The 20,583-nt window shown below is 47.0% G+C and overlaps 1 protein-coding gene across 1 annotated transcript in view; it reads right to left on the reverse strand.

Moving 5' to 3' along the window:
- Window positions 1-4,474: 4,474 nt before the first annotated feature.
- Window positions 4,475-20,583, reverse strand: part of HCK (HCK proto-oncogene, Src family tyrosine kinase) — a 35,465-nt gene continuing 19,356 nt past the window's right edge. The window contains exons 7-13 of the mRNA XM_081867843.1: window positions 19,731-19,883; window positions 18,959-19,111; window positions 17,103-17,285; window positions 13,163-13,239; window positions 7,837-7,990; window positions 6,865-6,996; window positions 4,475-5,364 (exon numbers count right to left, since the gene is read on the reverse strand). Of these exons, the coding sequence (XP_081723969.1) occupies window positions 5,162-5,364; window positions 6,865-6,996; window positions 7,837-7,990; window positions 13,163-13,239; window positions 17,103-17,285; window positions 18,959-19,111; window positions 19,731-19,883 (1,055 nt within the window). The 3' untranslated portion in view covers window positions 4,475-5,161. The remainder of the gene's footprint in view (window positions 5,365-6,864; window positions 6,997-7,836; window positions 7,991-13,162; window positions 13,240-17,102; window positions 17,286-18,958; window positions 19,112-19,730; window positions 19,884-20,583) is intronic.

The raw sequence follows: 20,583 nt of genomic DNA on the forward strand, positions 1-20,583 counted from the left end.
AAACAACCCAATAACACCCCCTCCCAAAAAACCCATATTTTAAAAGGGCATAGGGTATATACATAACTGCTGATCTGCTCTTTAAGGAGGACAATCTGATCTAGTACATGAACGACACCCTTTGCTGTCTTTTAGTGTTATGCTGGACATTGCTCAAAGTTGTGGTGTGGAATCTATAGTATTTTAAGGCCTAAAAAAGTAAGAAGGTGTCCTATTGACGTTTAGGATTGTCAGGACTGCAGTTCTTTAATTGTAGGCACATTTACATGGGGGTGTATCCCACACTGAACTTGGTGAGTTGCTTCTGATCATATGGACATAAAGATAAAGGGACCCCTGACCATTAGGTCCAGTCGTGACCGACTCTGGGGTTGCGGCGCTCATCTCGCTTTATTGGCCAAGGGAGACAGCGTACAGCTTCCGGGTCATGTGGCCAGCATGACTAAGCCGCTTTTGGCGAACCAGAGCAGCGCACGGAAACACTGTTTACCTTCCTGCCGGAGTGGTACCTATTTATCTACTTGCACTTTGACATGCTTTCGAACTGTTAGGTTGGCAGGAGCTGGGACCGAGCAACGGGAGCTCACCCCGTCACGGGGATTCGAACTGCCGACCTGATCGGCAAGTCCTAGGCTCTGTGGTTTAACCACAGCTCGACCCGCGTCCCTTATATGGACATAGGATCCAACTTTAATTAGTTCCTGCCAATATAGTTTTAAACTGGCTTCCAAATGCACCGTTCCAAAATTATCACAGCCCATGTCCAAATCACTCACACACACACACACACACACACACACACACACACACACAGATGTTTGACTTCTTAACATTTTTATCATTACAAAACATGCAAAAAAGTTTACATCCAAACATTTCAAAATATAGACTAAATATCCTGTAACAAATCCTATTTTATTTATTACAGAGCATCTGAGTTTTGCAGAGCTGTTAAGCTCAGGCAGAAAATGAGGACAAGGCAGAGGCCGGCTTGAAAGGTGCTTCTGTTTATCTGCGGAAAGTATTTCCTCAACTTTCACTGGCATTAAAAATGCAAACATCCCAAGTTGTGGATGTTCTGTATTTCACCTGCTCTGGGTCCAGCCTGTGGACAGCTCACCAGATGACGTCACAAAGATACTAAGAAAATGGGCAGACAAGAAGGATGTGTGAAAAGTGGAAAGTTATAATAATAATAATAATAATTTATTATTTGTACCCCGCCCATCTGGCTGGGTTTCCCCAGCCACTCTGGGCGGCTTCCATAAAAACCAGTAATACACTAAAATATCACAGATTAAAAACTTCCCTGAACAGGGCTGCCTTAAGATGTCTTCTGAATGTCAGGCAGTTATTTATCGCTTTGACATCTGATGGGAGGGCGTTCCACAAGGCGGGTGCCACTACCGAGAAGGCCCTCTGCCTGGTTCCCTGTAGCTTTGCTTCTCGTAATGAGGGAACCGCCAGAAGGCCCTCGGCGCTGGACCTCAGCGTCCGGGCAGAACGATGGGGGTGGAGACGCTCCTTCAGGTATACTGGGCCGAGGCCGTTTAGGGCTTTAAAGGTCAACACCAGCACTTTGAATTGTGCTCGGAAACGTACTGGGAGCCAATGTAGGTCTTTCAAGAGTTAACTTTTCAAGAGTTATGTGGTCTCGGCGGCCGCCCCCAGTCACCAGTCTAGCTGCCGCATTCTGGATTAGTTGTAGTTTCCGAGTCACCTTCAAAGGTAGCCCCACGTAGAGCGCATTGCAGTAGTCCAAGCGGGAGATAACTAGAGCATGCACCACTCTGGCGAGACAGTCCGCGGGCAGGTAGGGTCTCAGCCTGCGTACCAGGTGGAGTTGGTAGACAGCTGCCCTGGATACAGAATTGACCTGCGCCTCCATGGACAGCTGTGAGTCCAAAATGACTCCCAGGCTGCGCACCTGGTCCTTCAGGGGCACAGTTACCCCATTCAGGACCAGGGAGTCCTCCACACCAGCCCGCCCCCTGTCCCCCAAAAACAGTACTTCTGTCTTGTCAGGATTCAACCTCAATCCATTAGCCGCCATCCATCCTCCAACCGCCTCCAGGCACTCACACAGGACCTTCACCGCCTTCACTGGTTCTGATTTGAAAGAGAGGTAGAGCTGGGTATCATCTGCATATTGATGGACACCCAGTCCAAACCCCCTGATGATCTCTCCCAGCGGCTTCATATAGATGTCAAAAAGCATGGGGGAGAGGACGGAACCCTGAGGCACCCCACAAGTGAGGGCCCAGGGGTCTGAACACTCATCCCCCACCACCACTTTCTGAACACGGCCCAGGAGGAAGGAGCGAAACCACTGTATAACAGTGCCCCCAGCTCCCAGCCCCTCTAGACGGTCCAGAAGGATGTTATGGTCAATTGTATCAAAGGCCGCTGAGAGATCCAGCAGAACTAGGAAACAGCTCTCACCTTTGTCCCTAGCTCGCCGGAGATCATCAACCAGCGCAACCAAGGCAGTTTCAGTCCCATGATGAGGCCTGAATCCCGATTGGAAGGGATCCAAATGTTCTGCATCCTCCAGGCGTGCCTGGAGTTGTTCAGCAACCACACGCTCAATCACCTTGCCCAAGAATGGAAGATTTGAGACTGGGCGATAGTTGGCCATACTGGCCGGGTCTAAAGATGGTTTTTTAAGAAGCGGTTTGATGACCGCCTCTTTCAGCGGATCTGGGAATGCTCCCTCACAGAGGGAAGCATTCACCACCCCGCAGAGCCCATCGCCCAGCCCTTCCCGGCTTGCTTTTATTAGCCAGGATGGGCAAGGATCCAGGAGACAGGTGGTTGGTTTCACGCGTCCAAGCAGCCTGTCCACATCCTCGGGGGTAATGGATTGAAATCGATTCCATGCAACTTGACCAGACAGAGCTCTAGCACTCTCCCGCCCCAGCCCTGCTCCCACGGTGGTGTCTAGCTCCTTCCGAATATGAGTGATTTTATCTGCAAAAAACTTTGCAAAATCGTTGCAGGAGATCTTGGGGTCTTTACAAAGCCCCGGTGGTAAAGGTGGTTCCGTTAAATTACGAACCACCTGAAAAAGTCTCCTGCTACTATTTTCTGCAGATGCAATAGAGGCGGTGAAGAAGTTCTCCTCTTCCTCCCTTCTACACTAGATAAAATATCTGTATATTTTAATTTAACTTTTAAAGAAAAACATTAACAAAATTGCAGAGCAGATGGGTGGAGGGAAGAGGAAACTGATATAGCCCTTTTGCTGAAATAACCCTTTGACATCTCCCCACCCCCTTATAAATCTCAACTGTGAAAATATATAATTTGGCATGAAATCTACCTACCTTGAATCTGAAATGAGAGAACCTAGAAATATGGATATTTAACCGGCTAATTTTTATTCCAAATTATTTTAATATGCTGTTTTATCTGATACAGGGTCAGTGGCAGGGGTCAGCATTGTTGGTCAACTTTCATTATCCACACACTTTTTTTGGGGGGGGGGGAGCATTGTCAACCCCCAGAGCTTCCTGGCTCTGCCACTCTGAGCGTGCAAAATGATGTAGATGGGACAGCAGCCTTGACCGGTTTTCCATTCTCCCTCTGGTCCAGAGAGAGAATAGTAGGCAAGTGAAGGAATTCCACTCTCCCTCTGTTTGTATTGGGTCTGGGAGGGAAAGGGAATGGGCAGTGGGGACAGCCCTAAGGAGGGGGTGGGGTCATCTTGGGGAGGAGATCTACTGAGGTCATCTGGCACTGATCCATTATTGCTCCTTATGCTACCTCTCTGCCATATTTTTTAAAAATCTCATTCTTTCAATCTTCTGTTTTAGGATTCTGCAATTTTGCACTTCTGTTTTCTATGTTGTTTTATTGTTACCTGGCTTGGGAATTTTCTATAAAAATACATACGCCCCAAACTTGAAATGCAGTTGTGAAAACAGTGCGGTCCTGCTCATGTGAACAGATGTGGTCTTAGGGCCCTTTCTCTTGCACAACGATCAAAGGGTGCCTAAGCCACAAGAGCCTTGCAAACTCCTGATTCAGCACAAGAAAGACCATACAAATGCCCAGTCCACCTGTAATGGTTGTAGGAAGTCACCTTATACCAGGGCAGACTGTTTCTCTACCCAGCTGCATATTGTTTACTCTGACTGGCAGCAGAGGTGCCTGATATTTGACTGCAGTCAGGTATTCCATGAATCCAAGGATAGCTTTTCAGTGCCCTTTTAATGCCATCATGGCTTTATTCAAGTTGAAAGATAGGACAGAGTACTCTCAGCAACTCCTTCCTACCTTCAGGAATCTAGATTCACAAACACACACAATTGCAACCATAATTAAAAAATAAACCTGCTTCTCATTTCGTCTGTAACAGTCAGACCTCTCCTGGCACTCCAAGTAAAAACCAGGAATAACAGTTTGTTCCCTTGAATATTGTTGGCATACACTGATATTTCTATAATATTATAACCTATAAATAATACATTGATCAGAATAGTTTAGGATTTAATCTCATTGCTACTAGGGCTCCTGCGATCAATATAAGCCAATTAGGCTCACCATCTGCGGTTTATTTCAGGGAACAGTTTTCTATCCAGAATTAAAATTTCATATTGCTAAATAAGCAACCATCCCTTGCATTAAGAAAGAGGTGGCAAGCTTAGTTAGAATGCCTGTAAGTAGTGGTACTGTATATTTATAATATTACTTGCCTGGTCAATTAGTCAGATTCTCTTGCATTCCACCCCTGTCAAATGACAATCTCCCTCTCTCTCTCTCTCTCTCTCTCTCTCACACACACACACACACACACTGACACACACTGACACCAGACACTTCTAGAGCAACAGCCAGTGGTTTTCCAGCAGGCAACAAACCTTGAGACAAAAAGTGCATGGCATGCTTCAGCAGAAATGGTATCTACTGAATGGAGTTTTTTAAAAGGCATTTTAGCTATGAGCACAACAATTGCTTATGTTGGATCGTCTTGAGGGTCCATCAAGTACAGTTCCGTCTCCCAACAGCAGTCAATAAAATGTTCCTTGTAAGCTCCCAATATGGAGGTAGCTACTTTTGCCTAAGCCACAGGGGGATCTTGACATCAAACACTGGCTCTCTCTCTCAAGCATCGTACTGCAGTGACTGTCCCACTCTGCTGTCTGGTCCTCCGTCTCCTTTAAGGCTGTTGCTGGTACTGGCTTTCGGTGGCAGTGAAGAAGTCCTCCAGGATGCTCTGATTGTACTCGAACGTCGGGCGGTCCTCAGGCTTGCGTTTCCAGCACTGCATCATCACTTCATAGAGCTCCTCTGGGCATCCCTCCGTGCGCGGCATCCGATAGCCACGCTCTAGGGCACGGATCACTTCCTGGTGCGACATCCCTGAATTCAAACGGAAGGGGGAGAAACCATAGCTCAGTGGTTGTGTACCTGCATTGCACACAGAGGGTCCTAGGTTCAGTTCCCAGCACCTCCACGTTGGGCTGAGAGAGATCCCACCCCTGAAATATTGGAGAGAAGCTGCCATTCATTGTAGGCAATGCTAAGCTAGCTAGACCAATGCTCTGACTCAGTAGAAGGCAGCTTCCTAGGTTCCTATGGGCTTGTAGAAGCTAAGGGTGGCATCCAAAGTAGAGCTATGTGACTCATTCCATCAGCACAAGGATTTCTCCTTGTGCACTTGAACCTTCCTCCTCTCCTTCCCTTGTAGGTAAAGGTAAAGGGACCCCTGACCATTAGGTCCAGTCGTGGCTGACTCTGGGGTTGTGGTGCTCATCTCGCTGTACTGGCCGAGGGAGCCGGCGTACAGCTTCCGGGTCATGTGGCCAGCATGACTAAGCCGCTTCTGGCGAACCAGAGCAGCACACGGAAACGCTGTTTACCTTCCCGCCGGAGCGGTACCTATTTATCTACTTGCACTTTGACGTGCTTTCGAACTGCTAGGTTGGCAGAAGCAGGGACCGAGCAACGGGAGCTCACCCCGTCATTGCGGGGATTCAAACCACCAACCTTCTGATCGGCAAGCCCTAGGCTCAGTGGTTTAACCCACAGTGCCACCCGCGTCCCTTCTCCTTCCCCTGAGTGCCTCCTAAATCTGTTCTAGGAGTTGCCCCCAACCCTTTGGAGCAGATTTGAGGAGGGCACAGCCCACATTCGGGGGTGGAGGGGGGAGAATTTTGGATGTGCTAGTGCAGTCCTTCTGCTAATGGAAACAAGTGCATTGGATATCGCCCACTTAAAAATGGAGTAAAATTGGACCCATCTGCTCACCAAATAACATCCCTTCTGAAAGCAGAAAAGTTGGAACACTGCATGCAAATATGAACATACAAAGCTGCCAAACAGAGATTTTTGAGAGCACATGGTTGTATTTGGTAAACCATCTCCCATATTTAATCAGGCAGTTTAAAATAGGCGCATCCAAGAGGTTAAATCGTTTTCTTACTTAAGCAGTTTATTTCCCAGCTAATTCCTCTTGGAAGGATGACCAGGATGCTATTCTTATTAAACTAAGATCTCTTGGTGGAGCTATTTGGAAGTTTGTTTCTACCAAGGGTGGATAACTAGCTGCCCTAGCCCTTAAAGTTCTTGTGGGGTTCTCTGTGGCCATCACCACCGCCTGCTCCTCCTTTCCACCAAGTATCCCTACTTTTCACAGCCATGAGCCAAAAAAATCTGGAGACTTGAACATCAAAACCACAACATGTACTGTATCTAAAGAACATTGATAGCCCTTTAACAGTCACAGCTTCCCCCCAAGAATCTTGAGAACTGCAGCTTACCCCTCAAACTCACTCTTAACGAAGTACAATTCCAAGGAAAAGCTGTGTGCCTTAAAAGTTTGGTGTGGGTGCCTGCAAAGAGACTTTTCTTATTACGCACCTGGGTATGGGGTCCGCCCATAGGTAATGATCTCCATCAGGAGGATGCCGAAAGACCAGATGTCAGACTTTATTGTGAAGGAGCCGTAGTTGATGGCTTCGGGCGCAGTCCACTTGATGGGAAACTTGGCACCTGCCCAGGATGGTCAAAACAAAGAAGGGGAGGCTCAGAAAGATGGCATGGTATGCGCAGCAAGAAGTGGTTTATCAGCAGATAACAGGTTTGCTTTCCAGACTGCATTGTGGACACAGGCTGGGCCTGCACTACTAGTCTTTTACTGCAAGGAAATCTGGCTCCTAAAGGTTCGTGAAGCTGCATCCTAAAGTGGATGAAGCGATTCTCCTCCGGATGCAGTGTTTAGAGAAAAAGCAAGTGATAAGCTATGCGTGTTCTGTAGAACATCAGCTGACTACACTTCTAAGTGAGTACTGATCCTTGGCTACTTGATGTACCTGTTAGGACCATTTACTCGCTGATGAAGAGTGACTATCGAAACAGTTCATCATCCAGAAAAACTGTTCTACGTCTGGAACGGTTACAGGACTGTGACTGTTGAAAGGCTTGTTTGCCTCTTTGTTACTGACTGACTACATTTTCTAATTTTGTTCATGCAACATTGATTGACTTCTATTATTTGTGACTCTTACTACATTTTTTTCTGTTTAAAAATTGTGAAATAATACATGTTACAAATATTTTGTTAGGACATTATTAGCCGTGTGTTGCCTGTGATTGTTCGGAGTACTCCGGAGAACCGCCTTGCAAAATTCAGAGAAGTATGAATTCTGTTGCTTCAGAAAGTGCAAATTGGGTAGGTCTGCCTTTCAGTGCAAACTGGATTGAAATTTCTCTGCCCTCCATCCTTATTAAGTGTCTAAACCCTAATGCATACTGTACACAGAAAGATTGACAGGACAAAAGCAGGAGGGGCTGGCTTGTGCAATCAAGCATACAAAAAGCCTCTCTTTGCACCTTCCCGGGCTGTGTATTCGTTGTCGTCAATCACCCGAGCCAAGCCAAAATCGGCAATCTTGCACACCAGCATGGCTGAGACCAAGATGTTGGCAGCTCTCAAGTCCCGGTGGATGTAGTTTCGCTTCTCAATGAAAGCCATGCCTTCTGCAATCTGCAGTAAAGAGAGAGAGGTCTATTGTAAGGGAAGCAACAGTGCAGCACCTGGAGAGGTCGGGACAACATAAATGACTGGTGTGCTGAGAGTATCACTGGGGTTCACTAGACACACCCTTAGAACTGGGTTCACATTCCTCCACAGCCCCAGTAAATCTTTGCAGCAGCCTCTGGCAAGTGTGTTATGTGAAATGAAATCTAGGGTGACCTGCAAATTCTGCAGCTTTCCTTAAACAAGTTTTCTTGCAGGTGCACGGAATTCCCCCCTTTGGGAAGAGGAATTTGGTTCCAGACGATGTTAATGGTGTCACGGCTAAAATTTGGCCGCTGTTTCTTTAATGCTTAAAAAAGCTGGGTCAGCATGAGTCAGTGGCCTGCACCGGGTTGTATATATAGAGTGAGAAATGTTTGGTTGGGTTGGTTGGTTAGTTAGTTAGTTAGTTAGTGAAAGCTGGTAGTGTGTACAGTTGGTTAGTCGCTTTTGCAGAAAGACTTTTAGGAATAAAAGCAGAAAGTACTCTCCAATACTTTGGCCACCTCATGAGAAGAGAAGACTCCCTGGAAAAGACCCTGATGTTGGGAAAGATGGAGGGCACAAGGAGAAGGGGAGGACGGAGGACGATATGGTGGGACAGTGTTCTCGAAGCTACCAGCATGAGTTTGACTAAACTGCGGGAGGCAGTGGAAGACAGGAGGGCCTGGCGTGCTCTGGTCCAGGGGGGCACGAAGAGGCGGACACGACTAAACGACAATAAAACTCTGCAAAGATACTTTTCTCGTGGACTCTTTTATGCCAACAAGGGTCCGAGGACCAGGCTGAGGCGACAACGGGAGGTCAGAACCTTTTTCTTCTTACAAACACTGACAAATGGAACAAGTCTCATGCCCCCTGCCCAAATGCAAACCAATGCAGCCTCCACAACAGAACAGCAAATCAAGACACCGGCTGACCCTTCTAGTATGCAATAGTTGTATATACGTTGCTATATTAAATTGCTTTGGGGTGCCTCATGGGAAGCCGATTAATAAATGAAATAAATAATAATTTACATTAATAAGTGAAGGAGAGAGATTTGTGATGCTGATGAGCACTGTGGCAGGTAGGATTCCTTTTCACTTATTATGTTTCCTCTGAGGCGCACAAGGAGGGGTGCATGGTTTCCCCCACTGCGCCATTTTACCCTTACCCTGTAAGGTGAGGTTGAGAAATCATGGGCTGGTTGATAAATCACACCTTCTCTTCCCACAGTGCAGTCATGAGTACTTCTAAAGCTTCAGTCAACTGCAGCTTGCTGTACCGTCCAAACCCCAAAGAACTATGTTCATTCTCAACAGAGCCAAATTAGCCAACTCCAAACCCAGAAACAGCATTATAAACCCAGTTGAAAGTATAACTACTTGTGCCCGTAGATGCCAGTAGTACACGTGAAAAGGATTTAGGGATCTTAGTAGACCACAAGCTTAGCAAGAGTCAACAGTGTGATGCAGCAGCAAAATACGCGAATGCTATTTTACAAAAGTATAGCGTCCAGGTCCAATACCACTGCATTTTGCCTTGGTCAGACCACACCTGGAATACTGTGTCCAATTCTGGGCACCACAATGATAAGAATGATGTTGACAAGCTGAACGAGTGCAGAGGACAGCGACCATGATCAAGGGTTTGGAAACCAAGCCTTATAAGGAACAGTTGAGGGAGTTGGGGGTGCTTAGTCTGGAAAAGAGGCGACTAAGAGCCAATATGATAGCCATCTTCCAATATCTCAAGGATTGTCACATGGAAGAAGGAGCAATCTTGTTTTCTCCTGCTCTGGAGGGTAGGACTCGAACCAGTGGCTTCAAGTCACAAGCAAGGAGATTCCGACTCAACATCAGGAAGAACTTTCTGGCCTTAAGAGGTGATCAACAGTGGAACAGTCTCCCTCAGAAGGTTGTAGACTTTCCTTCCTTGGAGGTTTTTAAGCAGAGGTTGGGTGGCTATCTGTCATGGATGCTTTAGCTGAGATTCCTGCCTTGCAGGGGGTTGGACTAGATGATGCCAGGGTCCCAACTCTACAATTCTATGATTCTACACCCTGAGAGCGGCTTGTCGAAAACCATGTAATGCCATGGGTGAGGCGAGAATTTGACACAAAACTTCCTGGTCTGGAGATTCGAGCTGAGCGATTATCGGAAGACATGTCTCTGCAGAGACCTGAAGCCAAGGGGTTAACTGTCAGCCCCACCAAACTAAGCAAGACGGATGGCACCCTGGGCACACCTGCTCTTTTGATGGACTGGTTTTGGTGGAGGGAGGGAGAGCACAGACCGTTGTGTCAAAGGCCTCCTTGTTCCGCAGCAGCGGAGGGAGACCCAGAGGAAGGAAATGCCCTTGGACCCCTTCCAGGTTTCCTACTTCCTTAGGAGTCAATGCAAACAAACAAAGCACACTAGGCAGATTTGCATATTCAAATCTGCATCACTGCGGGGGGGGGGGGACAATGGGTTCTCACAACCATGGCCCAACGCTCTCACATCCCTAGATATTAAATGCAACAAAACCCCACCAACAAAGTGGTGCCTGGCTGTTAGGAACCCACTGGAGGGTCTCTAAGCCCAGGAACTCTCACATCTGCAGGGTTGCTCATGCAGGGACAGGGGAAGGAACATGTGGCCCTTCACATGTCACAGGACTCCAAGTCCCAGCGGCCATTGCAGCTGGCATGGCCCAATGACCCACACACACCTAAAGACCTGTTGGACAGCTTCTTTGGCCCTGAACAGGTGGGACAATCCTTGTAGAGTTGTTTTGGGCAGTGAGCGAAACATATTGCCGTCGTATGAATCTAGGGTACGACTGCATTTGGAATCCTCTGCACAGTTCTGGCCACCTGGCCTCAAAAAGCAGGGCAGAAGCCCAAGAGCGCCACACCACCAGGCTGGTGCCAGTAGCAGTACCGGCTTCTGGCAAGAACTCACCAGAACTTGCCACTGCCACTTTGTGAGTGCCGCAACACAAACCAGGTAAGGGAGGCTCGGGTAGAGGTGTCAATATCCAGAAGGATATTGCAGAGTTGAAAAAGGTTCAGAAAGGGGCGCCCAAAATGATTGACACCCTATAAAGAAAGGCTGCAGCATTGGGGACTTTTTAGTAGCCGGACAAGTTTAGCGTCAACTGAATAAATTCAAGACCTGGAATAGCTCAGTTTGTAAAGCATGAGACTCTTAAGCTCAGAATCTTGGGTTTCAGCCCCATGTCAGGTGAAAGATTCCTGCACTGCTGGACTAGATGACTCTTGTGGTCCAACTCTGCAATTCTATGATTCTGCGTAGTTTTTCAGGAGCTCCTTGACTGCCCAGGATGGAGGGCAGGTGTGGAATTCTAGCTGGGATGACCCTGCCCTGCAGAGAGGGAATAGAGACTCCACTGGGTTGAAACACCTTGGGTCAGGCTTTAAAAAGTGTCTCTTGCCTATAGCTATGAGAGGACAGACTTGGGAGGTATGAAAGGAAGTCCTTTCCCACAAAGTGCATAGCTAAAACTACTGTCATGGTCCTGTTCATGGGCAATCGAAGTCCTGGCAAGAGACGTCAGGACCGGGGACAAGATGGCGGGGTGGGAGCATGAATGGGGGTCCAGAAGCCAGGATTCAGGAAGCCAAGAGTCTGAGGGTCAGAGAGCCGGGAGTCAATAAGCCAAGGGTCCGAGTGTCAGGAATCAAGGAGTCAAGAAGTCAGGGGTCCGAGGATCAAGAAGCAGAGAGTCATGAAATCAGGGGTCTGAGGATCAAGAAGCAAAGAGTCAAGGAGTAAGTGGTCCAAGGATCAAGGAGCAGGGAGTCATGAAGTCAGGAGTCCAAGGATCAAGAAGCAAGGGGTCACAAAGTCAAGGGTCCAAGGATCAAGAAGCAAGGAGTCACGAAGTCACGAAGTCAAGGGTCAGAGGATCAAGAAGCAAGGAGTCAAGAAGTCAGGGGTCCGAGGATCAAGAAGCAAGGAGTCATGAAGTCAAGGGTCCGAGGATCAAGAAGCAAGGAATCATGAAGTCAGGGGTCCAAGGATCAAGAAGCAAAGAGTCATGAAGTCAGGGGTCTGAGGGTCAGGAAGCAGGGAGTCAAGAAGCTGAGGTTCAAGGATCAGGAAGCAAGAAGCCAAACACAGCAAGGCAGGAAGCGTGTTGCTGTGGTAAAGAAATGCTGACCTTATATCTCTTCCTGGCTCTTGCCACCAGGTGCTGTGAGTTACCAATCGGCCTCACCTGTGTGGCCGCGCCTTGCCTCTTCAGAACAAACTTAGGAAGGCCCAAGTCCTGCAGAATCCTATTGGTCACAGGGCCTGGCTCCTGCACGCACACCTGACAACTACAGAACTTGCTGCCACAGCAGGCAGGGATGGCCAGCAACTTTAAATGAGGATAAGACAAATTCATTGAGAAGAGGGCTATCAATGGCTACTAGACTTCCAAATCCTGCAAACCACAGGAGGGGAGAGATCCAAGCACTACTTGTGCATTTGTCACCAGCATTGGTTGGCCACTGTGAGAAAAGGATGCTATATTAGGTATTTTAGGTCAAGACATACCAAAAGAAATGAGGACTTTATTTATGTATGCCACTACAGCAGCAAGAATGTTGATTGCACAAAATTGGAAGACTGGAGAAATACCAACTAAAGAACACTGGCAAGAGAAGTTGTTGAACTATGCAGAACTGGCAAAAATGACAGAAAGACTAAGAGAAAAAGACAACAGAGACTTTGAAAAAGATTGGGAACCATTCATATTAAATTTCCAGAAACAAAGATAGGCGATAGACTTGATGGTAGGATTTAAATAAACATCCACATCATTAGCATCAGAAAATGTTTAGAAGATAGTGAAATAAGATGATGTAGTTTATTTTATTTTTAGGTTTATAGGTTTGATGTTATGCTATTAATAACCTTTACTGTTGAGAGATAGCAAAGCGGATGAAAATAGAAACAAACCAGAAACGCAATTTGGGGGAAGTCTTGGAGGGGAGGGAGGGAGGAATATATAGTAAACGTTAAGAATTTGAGGTGTATGTAATGAATGAAAAAGAAAAATGAATTACTTTAAAAAAAAAGAGAGAGAGAGAGAGAGAGAGAAGGATGCTAGACTAGATGAGCTCCCCTTGGCCTGATCCTGGTCTCTTTTTCAGGTCACACTCACCTGGGCACAGAAGTCTATCAATACAGGGAGCCGCTGTTTGTGACCCTCGTCACTCTTCAGGAAATCCAGCAAACTACCTGCGGAGAGGAAAGAAACCCGTCAGGGCGCAGTCCATTGTGTTCTTCAGAAGGGGCCAGATCTTCCATTAGGAAGGGACCCATTGCTCAGTGGCGCAGCACATACTTTGTTCCCAGGCTCACATAGACATGGGCTGTCTGGATGCTCAGAGACACGGGCTTAACCCCCCCCCCCATCTCCCAATAATCAGCCTTTCCCAGGGGCTGATGGGAGTTGTAGTCCAAAACGGCTGGAGGGCACCAGGTTGAGAAAGGCTGCCCTATATCATAATTAGCACCAAAGAGTTTTGCAGGGACATCTGGTAAGGTGGCCTCTCAGTTATGCAGCCGAGTCTTCTGCATCTGGACTCCGGAGTAATCTCTGTTCCAGAGGGGCTTACTCCCACTTTAGAGTTAAAGGCACTTTCATAATAAAGGTAAAGGTAAAGGGACCCTTGACCATTAGGTCCAGTCGTAGCCGACTCTGGGGTTGTGGCGCTCATCTCGCTTTACTGGCCGAGGGAGCCGGCGTACAGCTTCCGGGTCACATGGCCAGTATGACTAAGCCACTTCTGGCGAACTAGAGCAGCGCACAGAAACGCTGTTTACCTTCCCGCCAGAGTGGTACCTATTTATCTACTTGCACTATGAGGTGCTTTCGAACTGCTAGGTTGGCAGGAGCAGAGACTGAGAAACGGGAGCTCACCCTGTCACGGGGATTCGAACCGCCGGCCTTCTGATCGGCAAATCCTAGGTTTAACCCACAGCGCCACCTGACTTCAAATATCTTAAGGACTGTTGCATGAAAGATGGAGAAGCTTGTTTTCTGCTGCCCCAGAGGGCAGGACCTGAACCATGCATTCAAGTTACAAGTAAGGAGATTCTGGCTAAGCATCAGGAAGGACTTCTGATGGCAAGAGCCATCAGACAGCAGAGCAGATTCCTGCATTGCAGGGGTTGGACTAGATGACACTCGGGGTCCCTTTCAACTCTGCAATTCTATTATTATCTTCTTCCTCCTCGTTCCCATGCTGCATCTGGCCTCCCCACCCAGCTATCTCTTCCTCCCAGCTGTGTGCTGCATCCTGCGCAACCTCCGTGCCATGTGGCACTCGTGTCCTGGGGGCTGACGGCGCCTCCGCAGAATGCTGCTAAATTGTACCAGCCCTGTAGATGCTGGCTGCCTGCTGCCAAAAACAAGGCAATAACCCCGATTCTTAAGGAACTCGGGTTTCAATAAAAGGCGAAAGATTTATACAATCTGAAGAGAAACCAGAGTATGTGGTGGGAATGTAGAGACATTAAAAAATTCTGGGAAATGATATATAATGAGTTGAAGAAAATGTTAAAATTAACATTTGTAAAAAAAAACAAAACAGAAGCATTTTTGTTAGGGATTGTAGGAAAAGACCTGCCAAGGAAAATAAAGAATTTATTTATGTATGCGACAACGGCGGCAAGAGTCTTGATAGCACAAGGATGGAAGAATGAGGAAATCCTGACAAAAGAACAGTGGCAAGAGAAATTGATGGATTATTCAGAACTGGTGAAACTGACATACAAACTTTGAGACAAGGACAACTGTGACATTAAAGAAGAATGGGAACCTTTTACAAATTACTTAAAAAGACAACAAAATGAACTGAACTCCTTGGCAGGTTCTGAATAAACATACACAAATTTATTGAGGGTCAACATAGTAGATAGATAATATAATGATGTACAGCGGTACCTCGGGTTAAGTACTTTATTCGTTCCGGAGGTCCGTTCTTAACCTGCAACTGTTCTTAACCTGAAGCACCACTTTAGCTAATGGGGCCTCCCACTGCCGCCGCACCACCACCGTGTGATTTCTGTTCTCATCCTGAAGCAAAGTTCTTAACCCAAGGTACTATTTCTGGGTTAGCGGAGTCTGTAACCTGAAGTGTATGTAACCTGAGGTACCACTGTATACAATTTTATAATATGCAGAAGTTAAAATTTGTTGAGAAATCGGAGAGAGGAGCTGAGGGAAGTCCTAGGGGGGAGGGAGGTTTTGTTGGGGAGGTGGGAGGGGGGAAAAGGGGGGAAATAATGAAAATGATTTGTTTGAATAATTTGTTATGTGAAAACTGTCAATAAAAAAACCTTATATAAAAAAAGGAACTCGGGTTTCAAAATGTTTCCAGTTTCTAGCCTTCTTGATTGTGATGAGAAGGCTGAAAAAAAGATAGAGAAGGATGAGTGGAAAAGGTATTGTTGGGCAGGTGCCTTTTGCAAAAACCTCCTTTTGGGGATAGAGGCTTGGGGATGCAACAAGCTTCACCAACCGGGCACCCTCCAGATGTGCCGGCTGAGTCTGTAGCCCCAAACATCTGGAGAGCACCAGGTGGGCAAAGGCTGCTGCAGAACCTTCTGCTCCTTGGAGGATGGGTAGCGGCTAACAGATTGAGGTTGAATCCTGAAAAGACAGAAGTACTGTTTTTGGGGGACGGGGGGCAGGCAGGTGTGGAGGACTCCCTGGTCCTGAATGGGGTAACTGTGCCCCTGAAGGACCAGGTGCGCAGCCTGGGAGTCATTCTGGACTCACAACTGTCCATGGAGGCGCAGGTCAATTCTGTGTCCAGGGCAGCTGACTAGCAGCTTCATCTGGTACGCAGGCTGAGACCCTACCTGCCCGCGGACTGTCTCACCAGAGTAATACATGCTCTGGTTATCTCCCGCTTGGTCTACTGCAATGCGCTCTGCGTGGGGCTACCTTTGAAGATGACTCGGAAACTACAACTAATCTAGAACGCGGCAGGCAGACTGGTGACTGGGAGAAGCGGCAAAAGACCACATAACACTGGTCTTGAAAGATCTACACTGGCTCCCAGTACATTTCTAAGCACAATTCAAACTGTTGGTGCTGACCTTTAAAGCCCTAAACGGCCTCGGTCCAGTATATCTGAAGGAGCGTCTCCACTGAGATCCAGCTCTGAGGGCCTTCTGGCAGTTCCCTCACTGCAAAAATCAAAGTTACTGGGAACCAGGCAGAGGGCCTTCTTGGTGGTGGTGCCCATCCTGTGGAACGCCCTCCCACCAGATGTCAAAGAGAAGAACAACTACCAGACTCTTAGAAGACATCTGAAGGCAGCCCTGTTTAGGGAAGCTCTAGTTATCTCCCGCTTGGACTACTGCAATGCGCTCTACGTGGGGCTACCTTTGAAGGTGACTCGGAAACTACAACTAATCCAGAATGCGGCAGCTAGACTGGTGACTGGGGGCAGCCGCCGAGACCACATAACACCGGTCTTGAAAGACCTACATTGGCTCCCAGTACGTTTCCGAGCACAATTCAAAGTGCTGGTGTTGACCTTTAAAGCCCTAAACGGCCTCGGCCCAGTATACCTGAAGGAGCGTCTCCACCCCCATCGTTCTGCCCGGACGCTGAGGTCCAGCGCCGAGGGCCTTCTGGCGGTTCCCTCATTACGAGAAGCAAAGCTACAGGGAACCAGGCAGAGGGCCTTCTCGGTAGTGGCACCCGCCTTGTGGAACGCCCTCCCATCAGATGTCAAAGCGATAAATAACTACCTGACATTCAGAAGACATCTTAAGGCAGCCCTGTTCAGGGAAGTTTTTAATCTGTGATATTTTAATGTATTTCTGGTTTTTATGGAAGCCGCCCAGAGTGGCTGGGGAAACCCAGCCAGATGGGCGGGGTACAAATAATAAATTATTATTATTATTATTATTATTAATGTTTAACAGACCACTGTATTTTAATACTTTGTTGGAAGCCTCCCAGATGGGCGGGGTATAAATAATAAATTACTATTACTATTACTATTACTATTACTATTACTATTACTGTTACTGTTACTGTTCCTATTCCTATTATTATTATTATTATTTCTGCGTCTCACCTTTCTCCATGTATTCGGTGATGATGTAAATAGGCTCCTCCTTGGTCACGACAGCATGCAGCTTGACCAGCTTGTCGTGCTGCAGGGTCTTCATGATGTTGGCCTCTTCCAGGAAGGCTTCCACAGACATGCTCCCTGGCTTCATGGTTTTGACGGCCACTTTTGTGTGCATGTTGTAGGTGGCTGGAGAGGAGAGAAGGGGCTGTTTCAGAGTGGCGGAATCACAGAGCATCGTCCCTTCCTACGCCCTGAAATGCAGGAATCCTTTTGCCCAACATGGGGCTCAAACTCATGAGCCTGAGGTCAAGGGTCCAATGCTTTACCAATTGAGCTATCCATCATCGGAAATGGAGCTTTCCATCATCATACCCAGGGAGACCATATGAGACCCCAAACACTATGCTAACTCATGCCCAGGGATGTTGTGCAGTCTGTGATTTCCAGGCAAGCATGGGGTGCAGTGTAAAAGAGTGTGGAATGGGCTACGGAATTCTTCAGCTTTAGCTAAGAACAGTTTCTAGACTAAAACAACAGGCCCCCAAAGCCTATGGGCGTTATTTGGCAAGACCCAGTGTCAGAAGCACCCTGCATCTAGAAAGCTAGCACATCAGGCAGCATGGTTCCAGACTCCTGGGGTTTCTTCATGAACATGTGAAGAAACTACAATTAATCCAGAATGCAGCAGCTAGACTGGTGACTGGGAGCGGCCGCCGAGACCATATAACACCGGTCTACATTGGCTCCCAGTACGTTTCTGAGCACAATTCAAAGTGTTGGTGATGACCTTTAAAGCCCTAAAAGGCCTCGGTCCAGTATACTTGAAGGAGGGTCTCCACCCCCATCATTCTGCCTGGACACTGAGGTCCAGCGCCGAGGTCCTTCTGGCGGTTTCCTCACTGCGAGAAGCCAAGTTACAGGGAAGCAGGCAGAGGGCCTTCTCGGTGGTGGCACCCGCCCTGTGGAACGCCCTCCCACCAGATGTCAAAGAGAAAAACAACTACCAAACTTTTAGAAGACATCTGAAGGTAGCCCTGTTTAGGGAAGCTTTTAATGTTTAATAGGTTATTGTATTTTAGTGTTTTGTTGGAAGCCACCCAGAGTGGCTGGGGAAACCCAGCCAGATAGGCGGGGTATAAATAAATTATTATTATTATTATTATTATTATTATTATTATTATTATTATTATTCACCCTATATATTTAAAGCACATGGCTCCCCCCAACGAAACCTAAAAACTGCCCTCCCACCAGATGTCAAAGAGAAAAACAACTACCAAACTTTTAGAAGACATCTGAAGGCAGCCCTGTTTAGGGAAGCTTTTAATGTTTAATAGTCAAAACAAAATAAAAAAATTCCTTCCAGTAGCACCTTAAAGACCAACTAAGTTAGTTCTAGGTATGAGCTTTCGTGTGCATGCACACTATCTGAAGAAGTGTGCATGCACACGAAAGCTCATACCTAGAACTAACTTAGTTGGTCTTTAAGGTGCTACTGGAAGGAATTTTTTTTATTTTGTTTTGACTATGGCAGACCAACACGGCTACCTATCTGTAAATGTTTAATAGGTTATTGTATTTTAGTGTTTTGTTGGAAGCCGCCCAGAGTGGCTCGGGAAACCCAGCCCGATGGGCGGGGTATAAATAAATAAATAAATAAATAAATAAATAAATAAATAAATATAATTACTTATGGAATTGGCTGCAACAGATGGTTACCAAATGGACCCTCCATGTTCAGAGGCAGTATAACTCTGCTTCCCAGAAGCCCATCTGGCTGGCCATCACAGGGGACTAACACAGGGGACTAGGGGCCCCCTCAGCCTCATCATCTGACAGTCCAGTTCCGATATTCTTACCCATCCAGACTTCTCCGAATTGCCCAGCTCCCAGTTTCTTCTCCAGCTTCAGAGAGCTGCGGGGGATTTCCCAGGCATCTTTCTCCCAGGGCTGCTGAGGTTTCGGAGCGATACAAGGGTAAGTTAGCTTTTGGCACAGACCATCAGCTTGCCCTGGAAAAGAACACCAGGTTATTCTACCCTGCAGGATCCCAAGGCAAGGCTTCAGGCTGGCGCTTTGGGAAACAAGGCCCCAAACGGACCACAAATTTTGTTACGCTGAGAAGAGCAGCACTTTTTTTAAAAATAATAATAATAATATTTATTCCAAATTTTAAAAGATACAAAAAGAAAACAAGAACAATACCAAATACAAAGAGAAAAAATAAAAATACATTCTCTTAAAAAAAGAAAAACAAGAAAAAAACAATATTAAACCTTTATATAACTTTTTTCCTTTACTTCTTTCCTTGACCTCCTCACACCTCCCAATTTTGTATTCTAGTTCAAATCATTGTTTCAGCACAACCTTCCAACCTAATTTTCATTTAAATAATTTAATTTAATATGTTAAATTTTAACGTCCTCTCTTGTGCCACCATGGAGAAGCCTTTGTATGAACCCACCGCAGATACGTGAGAGAGTGGCGTGGAGTAGTGGTTAGAGTTCTGGACTAGAGACCTTGGAGACGACCAGGGTTCAAATCCCCCCTTGGCTGTAAAACGCACTGGGTGACCGTGAGCCAGTCACAATGACATTGAGGTGTTCCAGGGAGCACCCAGTACAGGCTCACCCTTATAATGGCTGACCAGCTCCTGCAGGCTGCTGAAGGTGTTCCGAGCAGAAATGTAGAAGCCGCCGCTGTCCAGTGTCCGAATCTTGTAATGCTTCACTGTCTCCATTTTCTTCTGGTTGTCGAAATCTCGCACAGACAAGGAGTAAGAGCCTGGGCCAAGAGGGAGGAATGCAGACTGAGAAAGGAGGTTCACGTGACCATTTCACCTGTTCTCCCATACCTGCTCTTTGGGTTTTGGATCTTGTCCATTATAAACGGGAGGAAGGGAGTGTTTCTAAGGAGCCAGCTTCAACGAGAAACAAATAAAACTACTGATGGCATCCGCCATATGGACATTGCCTCAGGCTGGGCGCAATGACCTGGTTTGCATGTAACACTACACCATGGTTTGTGTAAGGCAGCCTTCCTCAACCTGGTATGCCTTCTTGAAGTTTTGGACTACAGTGGTACCTCGCAAGACGAATGCCTCGCAAGACGAAAAACGCGCAAGACGAAAGAGTTTTCTGTTTTTTGAGTCGTTCCGCAAGACGAATTTCCCTATGGGCTTGCTTCGCAAGACGAAATGTCTTGCGAGTTCTTGCGAGTTTGTTTCCTTTTTCTTAAAGCCGCTAAGCCGTTAATAGCTGCTAAGCCCCTAAGCCGCTAAGCCGTTAATAGCCGCTAAGCCCCTAAGCCGTTAATAGCCCCTAAGCCGCTAAGCCGTTAATAGTCACTAAGCCGCTAATAGCCGTGCTTTGCAAGATGAAAAAACCGCAAGACGAAGAGACTCGCGGAACTGACCCCCGCCCTATGATTGCCTTGACTCACCCAGGAGTCGGGGAAGATTGCAAGTGGCCGTTTGGGTTCTCCT

This window comes from Podarcis erhardii (genome assembly GCF_964252035.2).
Source record: "Podarcis erhardii genome assembly, chromosome: 6".
Taxonomy (NCBI): Eukaryota; Metazoa; Chordata; class Lepidosauria; order Squamata; family Lacertidae; genus Podarcis; species Podarcis erhardii.